Source organism: Phyllobates terribilis, unplaced genomic scaffold (genome assembly GCF_046119375.1).
Source record: "Phyllobates terribilis strain yellow unplaced genomic scaffold, ASM4611937v1 Scaffold_12__6_contigs__length_324123572, whole genome shotgun sequence".
Lineage (NCBI taxonomy): Eukaryota > Metazoa > Chordata > Amphibia > Anura > Dendrobatidae > Phyllobates > Phyllobates terribilis.
Genome location: NW_027362772.1, coordinates 272,501,679 through 272,527,620, shown reverse-complemented (window position 1 = coordinate 272,527,620; position 25,942 = coordinate 272,501,679). Strand labels below are relative to the sequence as shown.

The 25,942-nt window shown below is 45.4% G+C and overlaps 1 protein-coding gene across 3 annotated transcripts in view; it reads right to left on the bottom strand.

Moving 5' to 3' along the window:
• Positions 1–25,942, bottom strand: part of TTC12 (tetratricopeptide repeat domain 12) — a 195,327-nt gene that overhangs the window by 125,169 nt on the left and 44,216 nt on the right. For all 3 annotated transcript variants that reach the window (XM_073656991.1, XM_073656990.1, XM_073656992.1), the window contains 2 exons: positions 14,618–14,689; positions 12,680–12,740 (listed from right to left, as the gene is read on the bottom strand). In XM_073656991.1, coding sequence (XP_073513092.1) covers positions 12,680–12,740; positions 14,618–14,689 — 133 coding nt within the window. The remainder of the gene's footprint in view (positions 1–12,679; positions 12,741–14,617; positions 14,690–25,942) is intronic.

Below are 25,942 nucleotides of genomic sequence, written 5' to 3'. Positions count from 1 at the left end.
GATTTTACTTCACTAGGTGCAGTAAAAAAATTGGTATTCTATACACAGGTGGTATATCTTGCAACACAGATATTCTACTCCACTGACTAACACACTCTGCAATAGGCCAAAAAGGATTAGCTTTGCTAGATTCAGCCAAATGCTGTGAAAAAAACTTGCACAGCACTGGCACAGACCTGCCTGGCAAAAACTGATAGGAACTGATGTAACCTAGTCCTGAAAAGGACTGCAATTACAATTAGTCTTTACTCCCACAATCTATCTATTTAAGAGCACAGACCTGCCTGATAAAAGTCGTAGGAAATGCTGTAACCTAGTCCTTAAAAGGACTGCAATCACAACTATTCCCTACTCCCAAGCTATCTGTAGATTTGTGCGAAAATTGGCTTGAAATTAACAAGGTATAGCGCACACAGCAACAGCGGTGCCGTCTAACACGCAGCTGCAGTAGTGATAAAATGGTGGCGACTGGGAAAATGGCTTGGTCTTATAGGGCAAGGACATGTGACATACACTGCCAATGACACATGCCCTTGCTTGTGTGAAAAAAAGCACTTCGCTCCGTGTGTGCGCTGCTGATAGGCTGACAGATTGCACCTCCCCACTGTAAATGCGGGAAAGAGAAAAAAAAATGGAGATCTTCATTATTCCTGCAGAGATCCATCCCCTGCCCCTCCCCCCACCCCGCTGTACACTCAAACTGCGTATTAACATTAATTTTCATCATTACTGAGAAAAAATCCAGTTATGATTTTGGTGCACGAACAGTTATCGAACATAACCTCGAACAGCCGAATTTTTCTCAAATCGTTCGTGTTCGCCGAACGGCTCGAACACCGCCCAAAACAGCTCGAATTTGAGATTGGCGAACAGTTCGAGTCGAACAACGCTCATCTCTAGTGGTCAGCTCTGGAGACCTAGTTTCATGAATGGTTGTCTCCACTGGACCTGCAACCAGGGAAGGCCGTGTGCGACAATGCTGCAAACCTGGGTGCGTCCCTTCACCGGGGCAATGTCACACACGTGCCTTGTATGGCTCACGTGTTGAACCTGGTTGTCCATAAATTGTTAGCCCACTATCCCGGACTAGATGGCCTTCTGCAGAGGGCACGGTCGCTGTGTGCTCACTTCCGCCGTTCGCATCCCGCAGCTCAACGACTTACATCTCTACAGAAGTCGTTGGGCCTGCCAGTTCACCGGCTGAAATGCGATGTGCCGACACGGTGGAATTCAACTCTGACCATGTTGCAGCGACTGTGGCAGCACCGACAAGCCCTGGTGCAATACGTTCTGACGTATAGCCTGGGCCAACGAGATCCAGAGGTGGGGCAAATCACTCTGCAGGAGTGGTCTCAGATCAGGGACCTATGAAGTTGACGCGCCCCCTGGGCCGTGGGGTACCCTGAGCCGGGCCGGTAGACGCTGGGGGTTGTAGTCACTGTGGCGGTGACCCGGTCCATGATCCAGGGCGGTCAATCCAAGGGTAATTTGTATATATGGGTTTTATAATGTCCGACTACGCCACCTCTGGAGTGGGGCAAAAGGGGCCGCCGCTGCGGAACAGTCCTCTGAAGCTGGTGGTTTTGCAGCAATGGTATTATTACTCACCACAGGAAGAGTGTAGCTTCAGGGCAGTGTGGGTGGATGATGGTGGTTGTAGTGCAGGGAGTCAGTAATGAACACAGAGTCCGTGTGATGGAGTCCCAAGATCTTTACTCACAGTTGTTGCAGTCCAGATTACAGGTACCAGAGCAATCTCACCCGTCGTGCTGTGCGTACTCAGTGAGGGGCTCAGTCCACCCCCAGATAGCTCCGGAGTACTTAGCAGGACCCCCTTCTGTGTGTCCTTTCTCTGGCCTTCTCCCTGCACCTCACACCCAGTGACACTTCTATCCGGTATCCTCGGGCCTTGGCGGGCGACTTGTGTTCCGTCCCCTGGGTCCTATGTGGCTACCTTCTTAGTGAGACTGATGTGGACTTTAACCTGCAGTACATGAAATGCTGCAGCCTCCGGTTTCTAGTTGAGCCTTGCTGTTTCTCCGCTAGTTGAGGGACCGGTTCCCCTTTTCTGGCCTGACCCCTCTACCTCCTGGTAGCAGCAGGAGTACGGGTGGCCTTCTGCACGGCCCGTAGCCCTAGGGTCCCTTCGGTTCCTGGAGCCTTCCTGCTCCCACTCCTCTCTTCTCTTCTTCAGTCCTGGGCCTCCCAGGCTAGGCCCGCCTCTGGAGCAGAGCTCATGCCGAGCCTCTGCTCCTGTCACTTTTCCTCCTCTGACTGGCTTGCTCTTTCTAAGATGGCTTTCTATTTATACTCTCCCTATCATGTGCTCCGCTAAGCTGCTCCCCTAAGCACCCACTACATAGGACCCTCCCACCAGCTAGGGACCTAGGACTGAGCTCTCCCTTAGGAGCAATTTCGCCCTACCCCCACTGCGGGTATGTGTTGGATGCAGGTGTTAGGGTCCCGAGCCATATGCCTTCCTTACCTGAGGGTGAGATACCACACCTCTGGGTGAGATGCAGTAACTCTGTGGCGACTGAACCCTCAGGGGCGCCACACACCCTTCTGCACAGTTTTGAAATGGTGACGAAGATGTTTAGTGCTGAAAACGATGCCATTATCAGCATGACTATTCCGGTGATTTACATGCTGGAGCACACATTAAACAGAATTCAGAGTCAGGTGGTGGGACAAGAGGAGGTGGAGGAAGTAGAGGAGGAGTCGTATGCGGAAGGGATAACATCTCCAAGGTCCAGACGGTTGGCAGCACCAAGGCGGCAGGCATGGGAGGGTGGGGAGAGGGATTAACCAGGGCGCATGGTAGCAGCCAAACTGTTGAGGAAGGTGCAGGAGCCGAGGAAGAAGTGGAGGACGAACTGGCGATGGGCATGGAAGACTCATCAGATGAGGGAGACCTTGATCACATTTCTGTTGTGCGAGGTTGGGGGGAGAGGGCAGAGGAAGGAAGCATGATTCTTACCTCGCTACCAACACAACAAGGACTTGGTCCTCCTGGATGCACAAGACACATGAGTGCTTTCTTGCTGCACTACCTGCAACATAACCCTCAGATTGTCAGAATTCGAAGTAATCCCGACTACTGGGTTGCCACACTCTTAGATCCCCGGTACAAAAGTAAATTTGCCGAAATAATTCCTGCCATAAAAAGGGATTGACGCATGCAGGAGTATCTGCAGACGCTGTTGCAGAATCTTACATGTGCTTTTCCACAAAACACCAGTGGTGCACGTAGTGAATCTCACAGTTCTAACTTGCCAACCGTGGGACTGTCGAGTCTTCATCACTCAAACCGTAACAGTAACACAGTATCTGCTGGTAACAGCAATTTTGTGGAATCGTTTCACCACTTTTTTTAGCCCATCCTTTGCAAGGCCACAGGAGACAAGAAGTCTGACACATAGTCAATGCCTAGAGAGGATGGTGCAGGAGTATCTCCAAGTGAACATCGAAGCCATGACTGTGTCACTGGACCCTTGCTCATTTTGGTATTCCAATCTGGAAAAATGTCCGGAGCTCGCCACTCACGCCTTGGAGATCTTGTCATGCCCTGCAGCCAGTGTTCTCTCTGAACGTGTGTTCAGCGCTGCTGGTGGTGTGCTGACAGATAAGCGCACGCGTCTGTCCACTGAGAATGTAGACAGACTCACGTTCATAAAGATGAACAAATCATGGATTCGCAAGGACTTTTCTACCCCTGTGTTATCCTTGGGAGACTAAAACATTGAGGATTTGGTAAAATCACCTCACCAACCGTTTTAAGCAACTGTGGGGCAATTGATGCCACTTAACCCTAGAAAGCATGACCATAAAAATCTACACTTTCATATACCTGGGGCCTTTTAGGCCCGTGTGCAAATAACATGGAATAACTCAAACTCAAATGATAAACAACTATATACATGAAGAATACTTAGAGTTTCAAAATTCTAACTAAAGTAATCTTGCAGAAAATAGAAAACAATTAATAGGGCGGGCCTGCGAGGCCCCAGGCATGCGTTCTAGGGTTAAGTGGTGTCTGTGCCACAATTTTGGGAAAAAATGGAGACTCTTTTTGGAGTCCCCTTGCTGTGTCTTACGTGACGTTGGCATCGTCAATTCCAGGTGGGTTGGGTCGCTCCCCCCCCCTTTTAACTGTAAGAAACTACATACACTATGGCTTGGGGTAACACAGATGGTTGAGTCTGAAGAGCTGTTTACTCAGAGGTCTGCTCCAAATCTTCAGTGTCTGCTAGTCAGAGTAGAATTTTTAACTGCATCTAGCCTAGGCAATACTTTGGGCGTAGTAGCCCAGCTGCGAAGCAAGCTGCACCGCCTGTGTATATAATAAGAATTTTTAAATGCATCTAGCCTAGGCAGACTGTGGGGACCCCCAACCAAACCCAGACGCTCAGCCCCCCTACCGCCCCCCTTTCCTTGACAATACAATAATGTAACTCTTACATCTGGATGGGTGAGGATCGGTCACAGCTTTATTAACTCTTTATACTCATTCCATTAGAAAGGCATTTTATTTCTAAAATAATTCAGCTTGTTGCAGCATGCCCTGGGTCTCCACTCCGGCAAGTTGGCCAACAAGTGTAACTCTCCAACATGTCCTTTCTATTTCCAGGCCACGGAGGATCCTGCGTACTCGTATGCAGGACTTTGACCCCCACCCATCACTCTTAACGCTTGTTCCACTCCATCCTGGAGTCCTGACAGGAATATGTCCAGTACAATATCCATTAAGTGAACAACGTCGGGCCGTATGAGGCCTGATTTATCTCCTTCCAGTTGTCGGTGTCGTACCACTACACCGCCTCTGTCTCTTCTAAATTTTGCCATCCGAATATTTATTACCCGCCTAGTCCGTTCGATGGCCGTGATGTCTCGCGCACCTTGCCATACCGCTATCGGCACAATCTCTGACCATACTATAGCTAGTTTTGTGAAAAATTCTCTGAAGCGCTCAGTGTCTAGTTTCATTATTGCCATTAGTTATGCGCTGTTGTGATGACCTAGGTTGTTTCCCCCGGCCTGTATAACTAAGATGACCGGACATCTTGCCTCTCTCCCTACCTTGATTACCTCCATTAGTACCTGTGGCCATAGCAGGCCTCTAATACCTCTCTAGTTGAAATATGTTTTATGAAACTCTAATTTCCTCCCGCCTGGGCAGACTTTCGCCCTTTTTTCTGCCCAATACATATACCAGTGGCCTATCACCCACACTGTTGGCTTAGGGTCACCTGTAAAAGAAACAAACCACGTTAGGATAACAAGTCCAGTCTTATGTATCTTGCCAAACACGTGGATCGCCATCTCCCTATCCTCTGAACTTCCGTTTCTGACAGTCCTGCTCTTGCTGCTTCCGTGGCCGCGCCTATGCGGAATGAGTGTGTCCCGTAATCTTTGGGGTGGTTCCCTGCCGATGTTATGCATTTATTAAATATAGCTTGGAACTGGTATCTTGATAATGGCATTCCATCAATGTGTGATAGGAAGAAATTACTTTGTGATCTGATGGTTAGATATGTTTTTACTATTGTTACCCGACTCAGTGTACCGTTTGTGGGTTGTAGAAGTAGCCAAGTGCCCCTGCCCGCTGGAACCGTTTTCGATTTGTGTATGCGTAGACGTATTGCATTATTGGCTATGACTACGTCCTGGTGTAATAAACCTCCACTGGTGGTAATTTTGGATTGAAGCGTATATTTTTGTAAGCCAGGCGCATGCCCCATATTTCTATTGCTACCACTATTGGGAAGGAAAATTATTTTCAGGGCTAGATGCAGCTAAAAATTATTATTAATTTAAAAGCTGGTGGAGCTTGGTATAGATGGCCTAATACAATGAGTCCCACACACTGCTAGAAGGCCAAATATTTTTTCAGAGTTAGATGCAGATAAAAATTATTTTTAATTTGCAACCTGATGGAGGTCAGTATAGCTGGACTAGTAGAACAAGTCCCACACACTGCTAGAAGGCCAAATATTTTTTCAGAGCTAGATGCAGATAAAAATTATTTTTCATTTGAAACCTGATGGAGGTCAGTATAGATGGACTAATAGAGAAAGTCCCACACACTGCTAGAAGGCCAAATATTTTTTCAGAGCTAGATGCAGACAAAAAATTATTTTGAATTTGCAACCTGATGGAGGTCAGTATAGATGGACTAATAGAGAAAGTCCCACACACTGCTAGAAGGCCAAATATTTTTTCAGAGCTAGATGCAGATAAAAATTATTTTTCATTTGCAACCTGATGGAGGTCAGTATAGATGGACTAATAGAGAAAGTCCCACACAATGCTAGAAGGCCAAATATTTTTTCATAGCTAGATGCAGATAAAAATTATTTTTCATTTGCAACCTGATGGAGGTCAGTATAGATGGACTAATAGAGAAAGTCCCACACACTGCTAGAAGGCCAAATATTTTTTCAGAGCTAGATGCAGACAAAAAATTATTTTGAATTTGCAACCTGATGGAGGTCAGTATAGATGGACTAATAGAGAAAGTCCCACACACTGCTAGAAGGCCAAATATTTTTTCAGAGCTAGATGCAGATAAAAATTATTTTTAATTTGCAACCTGATGGAGGTCAGTATAGATGGACTAATAGAACAAGTCGCACACACTGCTAGAAGGCCAAGTATTTTTTCAGAGCTAGATGCAGATAAAAATTACTTTTAATTTGCAACCTGATGGAGGTCAGTATAGATGGACTAATAGAGAAAGTCCCACACACTTCTAGAAGGCCAAATATTTTTTCAGAGCTAGATGCAGACAAAAAATTATTTTGAATTTGCAACCTGATGGAGGTCAGTATAGATGGACTAATAGAGAAAGTCCCACACACTGCTAGAAGGCCAAATATTTTTTCAGAGCTAGATGCAGAAAAAAATTATATTAAATTTGCAACCTTATGGAGGTCAGTATAGATGGACTAATAGAATGATGCTATGCCCAAAAGGTTTTACTTCACTAGGTGCAGTAAATAATTGGTATTCTATACACAGGAGGTGTAGCTTGCAACACAGATAGGCTACTCCACTGACTAACACACTCTGCAATAGGCCAAAAAGGATTAGCTTTGCTAGATTCAGCCAAATGCTGTGAAAAAAACTTGCACAGTACTGGCACAGACCTGCCTGGCAAAAAGTGATAGGAACTGAAGTAACCTAGCCCTGAAAAGGACTGCAATTACAATTAGTCTTTACTCCCAACCTATCTATTTAAGAGCACAGACCTGCCTGATAAAATTCGTATGAAATGATGTAACGTAGTCCTTAAAAAGACTGCAATCACAACTATTCCCTACTCCCAAGCTATCTGTAGATTAGTGCGAAAATTGGCTTGAAATTAACAAGGTATAGCGCACACAGCAACAGCGGTGCCGTCTAACACGCAGCTGCAGCAGTGAGAAAATGGTGGCGACGGGGAAAATGGCTGGGTCTTATAGGGCAAGGACATGTGACATACACTGCCAATGACACATGCCCTTGCTTGTGTGAAAAAAAGCACTTCGCTCCGTGTGTGCGCTGCTGATAGGCTGACAGATTGCACCTCCCCACTGTAAATGCGGGAAAGAGAAAAAAAACTGGAGATCTTCATTATTCCTGCAGAGATCCATCCCCTGCCCCTCCCCCCGCCCCACTGTACACTCAAACTGCGTATTAACATTAATTTTCATCATTACTGAGAAAAAATCCAGTTATGATTTTGGTGCACGAACAGTTATCGAACATAACCTCGAACAGCCGAATTTTTCTCAAATCGTTAGTGTTCGCCGAACGGCTCGAACACCGCCCAAAACAGCTCAAATTTGAGATTGGCGAACAGTTGGAGTCGAACAACGCTCATCTCTACTCAGGAATAAGAGAGTGAAAGTTCTCCTTGTAGCGGGAGTCTACAAGTGTCACCAACCAGTAATGACTGTCACCAAACATTTTGACAACGCGAGGGTCACGGTTAAGGCAGCGTAACATAAAGTCAGCCATGCGTGCCAGACTGGTAACGGGCAAGATTTCCGTGTCCTCACCAAGATAATGACTGACCATGCACTCCTCCTCCTCCTCCTCCTCCTCCCCCCTGTCCTCAGGCCACCCACGCTGAACCGACAGTATAACAGTTGTAGAGGTACTACCGTCTACGGCGCATGATACCAGCTCCTGTTCTTCCTCCTCCTCCTCTCCCTCATTGTCCCCCAATGCATGTTGGGATGAGATGAGGCTGGGCTGTGTGTAATCGCCCGCTACGGCTTCTTGATCCATCTCATCATACTCTGGCTGCAATGCCTCCTCTTTAATTCTCTGCAGAGAGCGTTGCAAAAGACAGACAAGTGGGATGCTGACACTAATGATGGCGTCATCGCCACTCACCATCTTGGTGGCCTCCTCAAAGTTTGTCAGGATGGTACATATGTCAGACATCCAGGTCCACTCCTGAGGTCTTATGTGTGGAGTCTGACCTGAATATCGACGGCCTGGCTGCAGCTGGTACTCCACAACTGCTCTCTTCTTCTCACAAATCCTTAGCAACATGTGGAGGGTAGAGTTCCAACGTGTGGGGACATCACACAGCAGTCGGTGTGCCGGAAGCTGCAAACGCTGCTGCAACACAGCAAGGGTGGCGGAAGCTGTAGCCGACTTGTGAAAATGAGCTGACAGGCGGCGTACTTTCACGAGCAGATCTGGCAACTCGGGGTACGATTTAAGAAACAGCTGAACCACGAGGTTAAGCACATGAGCCAGGCATGGTACGTGTGTGATCTCGCCTCGCCTCAGAGTCGCCACCAGGTTACGGCCATTGTCACACACGACCATGCCTGAATGTAGGTTCAGCGGTCTCAGCCACAGATCTGCCTGCTCTTTCACAGCTGTCCACAACTCACAAGCAGTGTGAGGTTTATCACCTAAGCTTATGAGTTTCAGCACAGCCTGTTGCCGCTTGGCGGAGGCAGTACTGCAGTGCTTCCAGCCTGTAACTGATGTGGTGATATCTGAGATGGAGGCTGAGCATCAGAAGGAGGAGGAGGATGATGCACAGGAACTGTACACTGTGGGGGCAACTCTGACTGACATAGGGCTCGCAATCCTCGGTGTGGGGAGGATGTGTTCCGTCCCAAGATCCGACTGGGTCCCGGCTTCCACTATGTTTACCCAGTGTGCCGTCAGGGAGATGTACCGTCCCTGGCCACAAGCACTTGTCCACGTGTCCATTGTCAGGTGGACTCTCCCAGTAACTGCGTTGTTGAGGGCACGGCAGATGTTTTGGGACCCGTGCTTGTGTAGTGCGGGGATGGCACACCAGGCAAAATAGTGTCGGCTGGGGACCGAGTATCGAGGGACGGCTACCTCCATAAGGTAGCGGAAGGATTCCGTCTCCACCAGCCTAAAAGGCAGCATTTCCAATGCAAGCAGTCGTGAAATGTGCGAATTTAGGACTGTGGCCTGTGGGGCGCTAGCTGCGAATTTCCGCTTTCGTTCAAAGGTCTGGGATATGGACAATTGAACGCTGCGGTGGGACATGGACGTGGACGTTGATGCTGTTTCTTGAGAAACTGCCATAACAAATGAAGACTGAGAGGAGGGGGCATCTTTACATGCAGTATGGACAGGGGATTGTCACCCCTGTGATGCTGGCATGGCAGGTGGTACAAATGGCCTTTTTGGGGTTATCAGCAGAGTCTTCCAAAAAATTCCAGACTCTGGAAGACCTACCGCTTGTACTGGCAACGTCCCTCGTGTTGGTGTTACGGGGAACAGTTGCCCGCCTTCTGTCTGCGGCCACCACACTGCTTCTTCCTGCCTGTTGGGGTACTCTGCCTCCCTCCTCCTGTGTGCTGCTGGCCTCACTCTGCATGCCCTCTTGCCACGTTGGGTCAGTTACTAGATCATCCACCACCTCCTCCTCTTCCACTTGCGCACCACGATCCTCCTCCTCACTTCTTGGCAATTGTGTCTCGTCATCGTCCACCTCTTGTGACAAATTGCCAGCGTCGACTTCCTGTGGCTGTGGCTGTTCAAATATTTGGGCATCGCTACATGGGATCTCCTCTTCCACCACTTCAAGCGGAGCAGGCGAGGGGCACAAATATGGAAATGGACCAGTGAACAGCTCTTCAGAGTGTCCAAGTGTGGGATCAGTTGCTCGCACTATCAATGGAAAAAGGGTAATAAAAAGTAGATTAGAACCGTGGAAGAGGAAATCCACAGTTCTATTTCTCTGGCCTACACCCGACTCTTTTAAACAATCAGAACAATCAGGGATAAACTATTACTGTTTTTCTTTACGGAAAAAATACCAAAACCTGAATAATAGAGATTTTTTACCGTGGAATGGTAAAACCACAGTTATTGTTTACTGGGGTATACCATAAAATTTTAAATATATATATATTTGCGGCTGAACAGTGAGCGACACAGTCAAACTGTTTTTTTTAAGATACAAAATGCCCAAAACTGGATACTACAGAGATTTGACCCGTGGAACTGCAAAACCACACTGGGATTTGTCGGGCCTACAACAGACTATTTTCAACAGATATATTTTTGTGTCTGGACAATCAGGGAGACACAATTAAATTTTTTTTTTTACTGCAAAAAATGCGAAAAGCAGAATAATAGAGATTTTTTACCGTGGAACAGCAAACCCACAGTTATAATTTACTGGTGTATACCAGACTTTTTTAAATGTATATATTTGCGGCTGAACAGTGAGCGACACACTCAAACTGTTTTTTTTTAGATACAAAAGGCCCAAAACTGGATAATACAGAGATTTGACCTGTGGAACTGCAAAACCACTCTTTCGTTTCTGTGGCCTATACCAGACTCTTTTCAACAGATATATTTGTGTCTGAAAAATCAGAGACACACTTTTTTTGGGGGGGTGGGGGGGGGGACACCAATAGGTTAATAAGACAGGTATTTGTACAGTGTGAAGGAGGAAAAAAAAAAGAGGATTAAGATGAAAAAAAAAGGATTTTTACTGGTCCCCGAGACCTGGAGCTAAGTCCAGCAATTTCAGCAACAGGAGCACACAGGACTGTAATGCAGCGTTTGCGGGTATAACCACTGCGTCTCCTATACAGCCTGCCTGCCTGCCTGATATCTGGGATGGATATTAGTCCTGAGAAGGACTGTTTGTTTGTTCTGGCAGCCTTTACAGACCCTACACTAACTATTTCGCAGGAAAAATCTCTCCCTAGCTCAGCAGCGCTGTCCCTATACTCTCTAATCCGGAGCGACTGTGTCCAAGATGGCGGCGCCCGGTTTTAAATACTCGAGGTGACGCTGTGCGGCCAGCCAATCACTGTAATGCCCACAAACAACATGGCTGCGGCATTACAGTGACTGGCTGGCAATCCCTGCATGTTCATTGGCTCTGTAAAGAGCGCCAAACATGCAGGGTGGAGACCCGAGCTCCTGCCCAAGTAACCCGGAAATGCTCGGTGCTCGCTGAACATCCCGATTAGCGTGATGCTCGGGCGAGTACCAAGCAGTGTCGAGCATGCTCGCTCAACACTAGTTATCTCCCATTGGAACACGGAATTGGGCATGTTGATGTTTAACATGCCCAATTACTTTTTTTATTGACATCTACCATCACGGAAGAGTCCACAGGTTATTAAACACATGTAATTGTTGAAAAGTCCTATCTTTACTGGCGTGGTTTGCCAATTTATTTCTCTTGAAAATGTACAACTTAAAGAGGACCTACCACCAGAAATGCCCTATTTGTAAATCACTACCCCCACCCCTCCCCCAAAAAATGTTTATAAAAAAGAAAATCTAAAAAAATTAATAAGTCAGGAGATCTACCTTCCTGCGAAAGTCATGTCAGAACTTTCTGGAAGGATTTACCCGGTAGATTTAGTCTCTTCCCATAAACGTAGTCCCATGAGATCTCACTGGCAGAGATGAGCGAATTTCCCAAAATTTATTTTGGGTTTGTTTCATCTGATTCAAGGAAAAAATTGATTCGGATTGAATCCATCCAGTGTGAATCAAAAGTGCTCCAAAGACTCCACCTGCCATGAAAATGTGTGTATGACACTATGAGGTCTCCTAGGACTTTGTCCAATATTTGGTGCGACAGTCAGACACTGGACGTATGCAAAAAAAATTATTGCCGCGACACCCAAAATTTTAACAGACTGAACTAAAATTAATGTCGGTGTTTAAATCTGTTAATTTGAAAAACAGTTATTTTTAATCGTTTTAAAGGAAAATACGAACTGTAATATTGGGTGCGGCAGTAAAACATGCATGCATGCAACAAACTTTAGTAGGACATAGTTCAGACCCATTAAGTCACAGACACAGTGTGATGGTGAATTGCAGCAGTTCCCTGCCTTACACACTGTAACTGTGTCTCTCAAACTTAGCTCTGAGGTCCTCTCTCCTATCCACATGCCCAATAAAATGGCAGTAGCATCTCTTGCATGGGCTTTTATAGTGGCTATTAGTCATTGGTGACCTCACACCTTATGATTGGCCATGTCATAGGATGGCCGGCTTGCTGCTTGTCAACATAGGCGCATTTCTAGCTGTGCCTACCGGTACTCCCTCTGATGGGTCAGTTGTGCATTATAAGAACTTAGATGTGAACTTGTACAGTACATCATTGTTTAAAAAGTGATCTTTTTATCAGGAATATGGAAAGTGGACTTACCTTTCACAAGCTTCTCCTTGGTATTATCTATGTCTGTAATCTTCTTATAACATTGTCTTGCCTATGAAAAATAACTCACACTGAACTACATTACCAAAAATTGCAACTACATGTATACACGGCTTTTATATTAGAATTTTAAAAATGGCCATACACATACGATAGCTGATGGCCGAGTGCACATTTGGCCATTACCAGTCTAACCCATTTGGTGTTCATGTGTTTTCAAAGAAGGGAATGGAGAAAGTCACATGAAAGTCATAGGAAACCTTGCGGTAACCTGATATTCAGCTCACACACAGACCGAGGATCTCCTCTGCATGGACGGTCTTGTAGTATAGCAAGGAACAAGGAAGAGAAAAGGAAGGTACATCCAGCACTGAGTTCTCATAAAAAATTCTTCTTAATTGTAAATCCATAAAAACTCCAGACAGAGTAATCGCATACGCGTTTTAGACGGTTACATCCTTAGTCACTGCATAGGACGTAACCGTCTGAAACACGTATGCGAGTACTTTATGTCTGGAGTTTTTATGGATTTGCAATAAAGAAGAATTTTTTTATGAGGAACCAGTGCTGGATGTACCTTCCTTTTCTCTTCAATGGAGAAAGTCACCTCCAAAATGACTCTGTGACTCTGGTAGTGGCTTATGTGCTGAAGAACAAAAAGGTTGGTCCTTCCTTCAGTCTAATCCTTCTCTCCCCCGATATTTTATATTTTAAGGCCCCCATATACATCAGATGGTCGTTTGGCCACAAAGAAATCAGTGGGTTTCATCTAATGTGTATGGGGGCTCACATTAGATGTGGGACCTAAACCTATCTCAAGAACGAGGCTCCATCACATGGTGTCAGTGGAGAAGTGGCTGTCCATGCACAATTCTCTCCATTGATTTGTATTGAAGTTCCGAAAATATGTAGAACTCCTATACAAGTGAATTGAGAGAATCACCATGTGTGGCTACCTCTCCACTCTCAAGATAGATGAGGGTCCCGCTGGGACTGACATCTATCCATAGAATGGCCATAAATGGTCAATATGAGGATAACCCTTTAACGCTCATTATTCTTCAGTTTCACACTTTGGTAGTCTCTTCTGGCCTGTGTTACAGTTAAGAATTTTTTTAACAGGTATCTGGGTTTATATTGTGCATTTTTTAGTGGCCGCTCTGGGTACTGCTCTTTCTCTACCATTCACTTAAACAGGAGATAATGTGCAATACCGGGAGCAGCCACTAAGCAATGTACATAGCCGCGCTCTTGTGGCGCCATACATTGTTTAGATCCAGCCACCGCAAAAGAAAATAACAGATGACTGGTGAGGGTCCGACACCGATATTCAGGACCCATGAAAGAAAGCAGAAATTTTTAAAGAAGTTGTCCACTACTTTGACATTGATGCCCTATCTGAATGATAGGGCATCAATGTATGATCGGCCGGGGTCCCGCACGCAGCACCCCCGCCGATCAGCTGTTATCAGTGCCGGCGGCGGTCCTTACCTGCAGTGCTTGACCGTCCAACTGTAGTGGCCACCGTGGGGTACTACACATCCGCCTCCCATTAAATTGAATGGGAGGTGGATGTGCAGTAACAAGCGCCGGCCACTAAAACTTGACGGCCAAACACCGCAGGTAAGTGCTTCCAGTCGGCGGCCGCTGCTGCCGGCACCGATAACAGCTGATTGATGGGTGGGGTGCTGCGTGAGGGACCCTGGCCGATCATACATTGATGCCCTATCCTTCAGATAGGACATCAATGTCAAAGTAGTGGACAACCCGTTTAAAATCATGAAAATATTATGTATAAAATATGTAAAAAAAATGCATTCCTTTCATTCTCTAAAAATTATAGCATTTCTATAGGAAATTTGATTTTTTCATTTTTATTGACTTTATCTCTAGATCAGCAATGTCCCCGTTCCGGTATGCAGGGCTTACCTCCTCATAGTTTTTCAGCGCCAAATGAGCTTTTCCCATATGTACATAAGCCTTCACACACTTATCATCACACTGAAAGAAAGTAGCATGTGATAAATGGGATATGCAATGTACAAACTTTAAACTACACGCAGTAAGGCAATAAACAGTGTAGACAAGTAAAAATTACATAGCTCTATAAACTCGGTACAAACAGCTGAAAAAACGAACTGAGCAGAAAACATCACATACTATTATGTCTCGAGGCATGAATATATATGTTATGAATGTAGTTGACTGTCCCTACGCCGGCTGCTTCCACTGTCACGCACTGCCACACTAACTTTGTAGGTGGCGCTGATAGCAGCGAGGCCCAATCTCTGCCCAGAACCCTAAAAAATCATCCCCTCTAGAGCATGTGAACGCTGCCACGTCGTGAATACCTATGCGATAAAATTATTTTGATAAAGACCCTGCTAGCTTCTCTAGGGCGGGTGAGTGGATCAACGTAAAGACAGGCCCTTTGGCCAATAAGGGGTACATGCCACCATTTTAAGTCACCATAGCTCCTGGGTCACTTGCCAGTTATTGTAGTATATTCTGATTTATTCCGCTAATTATTGGATCAAGCCTTTGTGTTTTGACCTGACTTCTCCACCTTGATTACCACCTTTCGAGGCTTTACTTTGGACTATGTGATTACCCTTCTGCTTCCATTTTCTGCCTGCTTCCATTGAACTGAACCTGGCTATTCATTTAGATGAATACTGCAGACATTGTCTCTGACTCACGAAAACCTCCTCCCTCAACTTGTTCCACCTGCCAGAAGCCACGCCGTCGATGCAACTCAGGGGCCTCTGGAGCAAATGGCAAAGTTTCCTTAGGAGCAGGGAGCCTTGCACCAAATCTGTCCATGGAAGTTGAACTACAAATTTAATATGGTATAAAAGAGCTTAAAGGGTATAACTGGGACTTAAAAAAAAAAGTGCCTAAGCACTAACAGGTAGGTAGTGGCTACCTACCCGCCTGTTGTTCCTGGCACCGTTCTCCACCGGCACAGAGCCGGCACAGGCTTCTGCTGATGTCATGTCAGCAAAGCGGCTGTTTCTCATCCTGTTGACAGGGCGTGACCACTGGCGTCATATTGATTGACAGCCGGCTCCCCGCTGCCTAATTGGGGGAAGGCAGCTGTCAATCAGTATGACGCCAGTGGTCACACCCTGTCAACAGAAAGAGAAAACACTGCTCTGGTGACAGGGAGCAGCTGAATCTCTGGCAGGAGTGGTCAATGACCAGGGCCGGGTACAACAATCAGGTAGTTGCCTCTGTTAGCAATTACATGCCTATTAGTGCTTTGGCCCATTTTTTTTTAAAGTCCAGTATCTCCTTTAATTACTGTATTTGATTTATATACTGAAGTATATCCATATTATCTAGAGTTCAACTGGCTCATCAGAAGATCCAAGAGTGGGCCCAGCCTCTAACACACTAATGGACCCAAGATTAAACATCCAGCAGAGGACAACTCAATTTTGAGCTGAATTCTAGAGCTACTCACTTGTCACGGAGCTCTTACATGAGATGTTCCTAGAGATGAGCAAATTGCTTGGTGACAAATCAAATTTGCCTCAAATTTTGTAGAAAATTCAGAGTCCGAATTTTTAGTGATTTGATTCAAGTGAAACCAGAAAAATGACAGGCGGAAAAATTTTGCTAGCTTAAAATTGGCTGGGAATGGACTTACAAAACTACTAAGGCTATGATCACACATGTTGGGTTTTTCAGCTTTTTTTTTTTTGCTGCAGATTTTTATGCAAAGTTTCAGCTGCGTTTTGCAGTACCAGCAAAGCCTATGAGAAACAGGAATTCTCTGTTCACACATCATGGGGTTTTTTTGCTGAGTATTTTGTGCCTTGGTTGGGTTTTTGGAAAATAGAGCATGTCACTTCTTTCAGCATTTTTTCACCCATAGGAAGTAATGGGTGGTGAAAAAAAAACGCTGAAAAAACGCACCAAAATTTGCATCAGCGTTTTTGATGGTAAAATAGAATGGGGTTCTTTTTTTTCACAGAACTTTTTGTACATGCTTAAATAGAGACAGAAGGACAGTGAAAAAAAGCACAAAGAACGCAGCAAAAAATGCAGCAAAACCTGCATTTTTGACTCAGCTAATTTCCTGACAGATCAGTTTTGCTGCAGATTTGTTGCATAAAAAAAACAACAACATGTGTGAACATAGCCTTATAATCACCTGGGACTCACTTGTTTGGTCCAGTCAATGGTCACTGGGCCATTTTTGGTGTCAGTACAGGACAGGGTGCTGGAAGACAACGAAGATGCCGAAAACTGGAAGACAACAATGATGGCCTATTGAAGACTGAAAACGACCGGAGCAGAGCTGCACACTGGGGCAGGTGAGGGATGGGCGAGGGTAATTTTTATTTTACTGTTTTTTATCTAAGTTATTATGCTCTGGTATTTGGAGAGACTACATTTGAGTCTCATCAACTACATTCGACAAGAAGTGAATTTCCTGGTTGGATTCAACTTTCGGCAAATTCGCTCATCGCTAGTTGATTTATAAGTAGCCCATTAGACTTTATTGAAGACGTCCTGTGTCTGACTTTGAAGAAATCAAAATTGTAATTGTTTCCTCTTGTGGACCGAGAAACCATGGTCTGACGCTAATACCGATAATTTTATTTCTACAGCTGAGCTGAGGTTATACCAGACTGAATCGATGCAATATCTCAGCTCCACCCCACCATACCTACAGTCATTTATATCATACATAATTAACTTTTTTTTTCCATTTTGTTCCTGGTAATGAGAAGAGTAAGCTTCCAAAACGACAAGTAAAAGAGTCATCATTGTAGATTCTTTACTGTCCATGTATAATTTGTGGCACTTGTGTAAGCTTCAATGCATTACTAATGGGTTTTACTACAGCCGTGGGAGTAAAAATAAATATGGTGAATTGCTGCAACTGTGGTTTTTTATACCTCGGGAGTACTGTAAACCAATTTTGTGGAGAATTTAACTATACAAGTGGGAATACTTATAAATATTGTATGCGGCATACTACGGATGTGCAAACTTCTCCGAAAATGCAGAGACAAAATAAGCTGTCATGTGTTTATACCTGAGGAATAAGGCTATTGTTTGGCCATTCTATCCCTTGTAGCTTTGTCTCTCTCTCTCTCTAATTTTCAGTTGTCTCTGAGATATTAGTTTAAGACTAGCTGTTATAAAGTCTTCCATATAAAGTACAGAAACATAGAAGATTCCTATTCTCCTGTCTCTATGCAGAATAAAAGATATTATACTGAGAAGTGTTGCTGTGCATCCAGCACTGTAGTGAGATAAAACACTTCCTATAAAGTTGCAGTAGCACCACCATCTCTGAATGTCTTCTTTCCAGTCTCTCTCTCGGCTCTTCCCTATTTCTTCCCTCTCTATAAAAGTTAATAGGCAGCTGTAATCTGATTCCTCAGTGAGCTGGCAGTCTGTCTTAAGTAAGGGGTTTTTTTTTTTAGAGTGAATGATGAGTTTGGAAGGCCAAGGAGTGGAGAAGTGGCTCAGTGGGGAATGGATTATAGTTCTCTGCTAAGATATATTACATAGATTCTTATACTTACTTGTACTATTGATTTATGCAAAGTTTGTTGAAATTACAGAGTATTCAACATTTGACCATTTAAGATAATGATTTTCTGGTGTAATGGATATTTTCATGAATTAACACCTGGATGTAGACGTTTTCTTGCAAACGCTTTATGTATCGTCCTTTAAGAAGCTTTTTCTATCTTCGTTTCTCAAACATTAATTCCATATAAATGGAAAGAACTGGCGTGGATGGTTTTCACGGTCGCTGTACTATGGACTACTCTGAAATTTTAATTACTTCAATTAAAATTACATAAGGTTTATCTGAGCCGCCGACGTTTCGGGAGTTAGGAAAAAGTTTACATTTATTAGAGCAGCTTTATAAATGACTTTTTTACATTTCCGTTGACTGTGGCGTGAACTGAGATTTCATTTCAAAGTGCTTAAATGACTTTCTGTTGCCACCCAAGGCGCGCACAGAATTTGGAATAAGAATTTCTCAGTGAACAGAAATTTTATGCTTCAATTTCTAAAGGTATTATAATAATTTAATTGTTGGATCCCAGCAGTTCATTCAGTCATTTTAATATATTTTTATGATATTGATTGTTGGCTTCAAACCTCTGAAGTCTGGATATTATTTAACTCAAATCAGAATCTAAATTTTTCCTTGAGAAGTAAGTCGTTGGCTACCATAATTCCGGACAACTATGTTGACATTGTTAAATTCTCAAGTTTATATGTTATATGTTTATATGTGCCCCATCTCGCACATTTATGGTATATCAACAGAAAATGCCACAAATGGTTAATTGATGCAGTTCCCATGAATTGGGCCCACATGTATCTCGAGAACAGGGCCCTGGTGCACGTCACTGTCAGTGGAGAAGTTTTCGGAATTCCCACTGATTTGCATGAAAATTCTGAAGACTTATCCATTAAAAGCAGCAAGCGCCGAGGTCCAGTTATTGTGATAGTTGCGTTTCCTATTGGTTGGATCTGTTTCAACGCTACGTTTATAACATATCTTGTAGTTTTAACCTTCTTTAACTATCCACTTCAAGGGAACAGCTCCTTTGAAAGTCAATGACCGATCCTTGCCAAATACTCATCTATAACTAACCGTTTCAGACTCCTTTGGTACATGGGGGGAGGTGCATTATTACTGAACAGCAAAGTTTGACTGGTATATGCGATTCTGTTGATGCTTCTTTCTGGTGGGATTGTCTCTCTTAAAGGATTCCAGCTGAGCATGAAGTTTTGCTCCATGAGAAAACCATACAAATTAACTTTCTCTTGGTAGTAAAGAAATTGTTCTCACTAATCTTAGCTAGTGCAGGTATCTGACAAGTAAGTCAATATCTGACCCTTTCATAGCCTGGAAACATGCCTATGGGTATGAGCCAAGCCAAACACCCATCTACGGACAGTTCGGACAATAAAATGCAGGGTAGCTACCTGTGCTAAGTGACACTAGCTAGATTGCTCTCCTTTAATGGAGGGAGCAAATGTGCATATCTTTCTCATGCGGCAAGAGATCATAATCTTCTCTATTTATTCACTGAACTGTTATCTGGAGAGGTGACTATAATCCATTAGGCTCTATGTATTTCCTTTCCTAGAAGACTAGGGATGCTCACATTACCCTCTTCGCTACCCAAATCCACATTACCTTTTGTAGACCTCCACGGATGCTCACATTAAGCTTTTCTAAACCACCATGGATGCTTATGTTACCCTCTTCACAACCCAAGGCCACATTACATTACTTTCTTGTAGAACACTATGGATGCTTATATTACCCTCTTCTAAACCAACATGGATCCTCACATTATCTTCTTCTAAACCACCATGGATGCTCACATTATCTTCTTCTAAACCACCATGGATGCTCACATTATCTTCTTCTAAACCACCCTGGATGCTCATATGGCGCCTCGAGGGTTCAGTTGCCACAGGGGTATTGCACCTCTGCTAGAGGTGTGATATTCCACTCCCAGGTAAGGATGGAGTGTGGACCAGGGCTCAGTTAGCTGCATACACACACTCACCCCATTTCCGGGGGACAGCTCGACGGTGCTCCCATTTATGCAGGCACAACTGACCATGTCCCTGGCTGGAGTGGGGAGGGGGGAGTGAACCCAGTGATGTAGGAGCAGTAGGAGACGGTTTCTGGAGCATAGGAAGGAGCTCATTGGGTGCAGGTCACCTGAGCTCAGACACAGAGAGGTAGATAAAAGGTGGGAGCCATCTTAAGTCAGAGGAGAGTGGGAGAGTTCAGTTCTCAGAAGTAGTTCAGCCAGAAAGAGCTGACAGGGAGCTGTGGCTCAGCCTGAGCTCAGCTCCACGAGGCAGGCCTGGAGAGAAGGCCGGGGCCAGAGAGGAGAAGAGGAGAAGGATAAGGAAGGAAAGAGGAGAGACAGAGGAGTAGAAAGGCTCCAGAAACAGGAAGGCAGAAGGGACCCTAAGAGAGCAGAACGGACAGCAACCGTTGCGAGCCCACGTTATATCGGGTGAAGGGTCAGGTCGTGGAAGGGTACCGAATTCCCAAGTTGGTGGAGGTAAATCATCCCTCAGCCAAGAACCGGAGGTCGTGATCATTTATTGGTGCGACCCCTTGCTACACCCGCTAGGAAGGCACCACATAGGGTCAGGGAAACTGGCGCCAAGTTTTACCAGAGAAGGCCCGAGGCAGCCGGACAGAAGCGTGGTCACTGGTGGGGCACGAGAGGCCAGAGAAAGGATAGAAGGGGGTCCTGTGCCACACTCCTGAGTTGCCTGGGGGTTGGCCGAGCCCCTCACCTGGTGGATGCAGCACGGCTGGGGCAGTCATTGCTGACAGAGGTGACTTGGATATCAACTGTGAGTAAAAGGCCTGAACTGCACCATTGGACTCTGTGTGATTTATGCTGCGCCTGCACCATCACCCCAAGCATCCACCTACATTGCCCTGAGGCTACATTCTTCCCGTGGGGAGTTATCCTATCCCTGTGCTGCACACCAACACCAGCCTCAGCGGTGTGCCTTGCAGCGGCGGTCATCCCTGACCGCAATCCACGGGTGGCGTAGTCGGACATTCCAAAACACTGATAAACAGACTGCCGCCATTTAGTCTGACCACCCTGAGCCACGGGATCGGGTTGCCACTACTACCCCCAGCATCGCATAGAAGCCCGGTTACGGGTGCCCCACGGCCCAGGGGGCGAGTCACTCACATTACCCTTTTCTAAACTACCCTGGATCCTCACATTATCTTCTTCTAAACCACCATGGATTCTCACATTATCTTCTTCTAAACCACCATAGATGCTCACATTACCCTTTTCTAAACCACCATGGATCCTCACATTATCTTCTTCTAAACCACCATGAATGCTCACATATCCATGTTATTAAACATTATGGATGTTCAACATCACCCTGACTACCCTAAATTACGATTGATGCCCACATTACTATCCTAGGAAACCAGAGATTTTGACATTGATCAGTCTTGGGATGTTGTCAAACCTTTCAATAGGTTAGACCAAAAGTGGCATTAAATATTTATGTAACCAGGACCATTAGAGATGGTTTAAACCACAAGAGTTATTATCATTATCCCTAACTATCCGAAACACAAAATGCATGACCATAATACCTCCACCTCTGTAGTTTAAAGCCACCCATACACGTTAGATAGCTGTTAGATGAACAATTATGGTGGGTTTGGCTGACTTTTGTCTAATGTGTATGGGGAGCCTGAATGGAAAGGTAGAAGCCCCGGACTTTATTTTTGCATTGGGACTCATGAGTCCTATCTACTCCTCTGACCATATCCCCATTTTTCAAATATGGTCAAATCAACAGATATTACTAAAATATAGCAACGTTATAACACCATTGGGTTACATTTCTTTTCACACTACAACCCTTACATAAGATGATTGTATAAGCTTTGGAGATAACATACAGCAACACAACACGATGATCCAGAACTTCCTTGTCGCCTTATTTTTACAAACAAGTTATAAAGAATCAAATGACTAACATGTTGCATTGTTGAGTTTTAAATACGAAAGCCACAAAAATTGCCCCAACTAAATTAAAATATCATCAATAATGAAAGAAACATATATTAAACCGTCATGCATTTGGCTAAATTGGACAGCGAGAACACAGGAATGCAATTATGAATTCCACCATAAACAGGTTTTAAGAAAGCCCATTGTACGCAGAGCAGATGATTGAGCAATGAAGACAACATATTAAGGCCATGACAGCTGTAGTGTCATATAAAGAGAGAATGAATTCTTTACATACGTAATTGCAGGTTGCTGATCTAATGTCTCTTGTTGTCTGCGTCATTTCCTCCCCCACATAAATATATTCATCCTCCAGTCACGTATTATTTAAAGCTGATAAAAGACACATCTTCACCTGCTCATATCCTGTAGTAAACAGTAAAACCTACAAGTGTCTCATCAGTGGATTGAGCCCATTGATATCTGTCAAATGATTAGCAAATTATAACATGTCCTAGGGGGCAACAAGTTCTGGCTGCTATGTGCAAAACGTTCAGCAGGCTTCAAGTAGTGATAAGCGAATGCGCTCGCCACTACTCGATACTCGCCCTAGCATCATGGTGCTCGACAAGCTCGGGTTGCTCGGGCGGGAACTCGGGTCCCCTCCCTGCATGTTTGGCGCTCTTTAGAGAGCCAATGAACACGCAGGGATTGCCTGCCATGCACTGTAATGCCGTAGCCATGTTGGTTGTGGGCATTACAGTGATTGGCTGGCCGCACAGTGTCATCAGGTCTATATCAGATCTGGCGCCGCCATGCTCGTCACAGTCACTCCGGAATCAGACAGTGTAGGGAGAGGTGCTGCTGAGCTAGGGAGAGATTTGGTTGTGTATTAGGTAGTGTAGGGAAAAAAACCATACATTACACATATCCATCTTAACAAACAGTCCTTTTGAGGACTAATCCATCTGCAGAGATATCAGGCAGGCAGGGTGTATAACAGACAGCAGTGCACATAGGACAAGAGGCTCCATTCCAATTCTGCCTTCTGCTGCTGTTATATTTCTAGAAATAGGCCCAGGTCTCAGGGGCCAGGAATAATTTTTTTTGCATCTTAATCCTCATTATTTGCTCATAAAGCAATCCAGAGAACACGTTTTTTCTGCGCCATTTGCTTGTTGGCACTGCAGAATACAGCCAGGTCCTTTCCATATTACAGCGCTAAAAATCCAGCTATTTAAAACTGTGTTTTCTCCATCACACGGATTACATATACGTTGTCAGAAAATACTGAAATTTCTGGCCTGCATTAAATTTTTTTTTCAGTGTGTCAGCAAAGTTTTTGACACTGGTTTCCTGTTCAAAACAGTTACCTACAGGCCAGGTATTTAAAACTGTGTTTTCTCCATCACACGGATTACATATACGTTTGCACAAAATACTGCCATTTCTGGCCTCCATTAAAAAAAAATTTCAGTGTGTCAGTGAAGCAGCTCACAGCAGTTTGCTGTAAACATAGTGGAAGCCGGGACCCAGTCGGACCTTGGGACGGAACACGTCCTCCCGACGCAAAGGATTGCGGGCCCTAGGTCAATCAGGGTTGCCCCCATAGTCTACACCTCCTGCACCTCATCCTCCTCAGCCTCCTCCTCCTCTTCAGCCTCCATCTCCGAAATGACCACATCAGTCACAAGCTGGAAGCACTGCAGCACTGCCTCAGCCAAGTGGCAACAGGCTGTGCTGAAGCTAATATGCTTAGGTGAAAAACCGCACAATGCTGAAGAGTTGTGGACAGCTCTGAAAGAGCAGGCAGATCTGTGGCTCACACCGCTGAATCTACAGCCAGGCATGGTCGTATGTGACAATGGCCGGAACCTGGTGGCGGCTCTGAGGCGAGGCGAGCTCACACACGTACCATGCCTGGCCCATGTGCTTAACCTCGTGGTTCAGCGGTTTATCAAATCCTACCCGGAGCTGCCGGATCTGCTTGTTAAAGTACGCCGCCTGTGTGCCCATTTTATAAAGTCAGCTACAGCATCCACCGCCCTTGCAGTGTTTCAGCAGCGTTTGCAGCTTCCGGCTCACAGACTAGTGTGTGATGTCCCCACACGTTGGAACTCTACACTGCAGATGTTGGGAAGGATTTGTGAGCAGAAGAGGGCAGTTGCTGAGTACCAGCATCAACTAGGCCGTTGGTATTCAGTTCAGACTCCACACATAAGACCTCAGGAGTGGACATGGATGTCTGACATATGTACCATCCTCCAAAACTTTGAGGACTCCACCAAGATGGTGAGCGGCGATGACGCCATAAATAGCATCACCATCCCGCTTCTCTGTCTTCTGAAATGCTCTCTGCTCACAATCAAGAGGATGCATTGCAGGCGGAGCACGATGAGATGGAGCAAGGAACCATACAGGGTGATCACACACAGCCAAGCCTCATCTCATCCCAACATGGATTGGGTGACAATGAGGAAGAGGAGGAGGAGGAGGAAGGACAGGAGCTAGTTTCATGCACTATAGACGGTACTACCTGCACAGCTGTAATACCGTCTGTTCAGCGTTGATGGCCAGAGGACAGAGAGGAGGAGGAGGAAGAGGAGGAGGAGGAGAGCATGGTCAGTCATCCTTTTGGTGAGAACACGGAAGTCTTGCCTGTTAGCAGTCTGGCACGCATGGCTGAGATTATGTTACGCTGCCTTTCCCATGACCCTCGCATTCTCAAAATTTTGGGTGACAGCCATTACTGGTTGGTGACACTTCTAGACCCACGCTGCAAGGAGAACTTTATATCTCTTATTCCTGAGGTGGACAGGTCTACAAAAATGGAGCTGTACCAGAAGGCCCTTGTTGCGGAACTATTAAAAAAATTCCCATCTGAAAACGCTGGCGGCAGAGGGCACACTTCGTTGGACAACCAAGCAGTACAGGCGAGAGAAATACAACTTCAATCCAGCAGAGGCAGGGGAACACTGTCAAAGTTCTGGGAGAGTTTTCTCTGACCCTCGCATCGGACAAGCCCTGAGGCGTGGGGTACTCTCACAAGGTGTGCAAAGTTTGGGAAGATGCTGAGGGAATACCTTGCCGACCATTCCAACGTCCTCCGTGATTCCGCTGTGCCTTATAATTATTGGGTATCCAAGCTGGATACGTGGAATGAACTTGCTCTCTATGCCTTGGAGGTCCTGGCCTGCCCTGCCGCCAGCGTTTTATCAGAGCAGGTTTTTAGTGCCGCTGCTGGAATTATAACTGATAAGCGCATCCGCCTGTCAACTGAAAATGCTGACAGGCTGATGTGGCGCCCCTGAGGGTTCAGTCGCCACAGGGGTATTGCACCTCAGACCGAGGTGTGGCATCTCCTCTCCGAGGTAAGGAAGGAGCATCTATTAGGACCCCACCACATCCATCCAACACTACACCTCTCCCACCTGAGGGGGGCTTTAAGGCACCATAGTGCTGCCCCAGCCGGGATAAGAGGAGATGGGGGGAACCATGTAGTGGGTGAGGGTGGAGGACGAACTTTAGGTTACACCACAAAATTTCATATTTAATAAACGCCCATCTTGGGCTTATGGTCTTTGATTGTGATCTTCATCACTAAACGTGGCTTTCTGTGTGAACCTGCAGCTGATTGAAGATACACGGTCCTCGTGCTCTGTCCTTGAGGAAAGGAGCGGACTACAGTTAACGTTGTCTCTACCCGGTCAAGGTCCCTACCCAAGAAGGCTTGGAG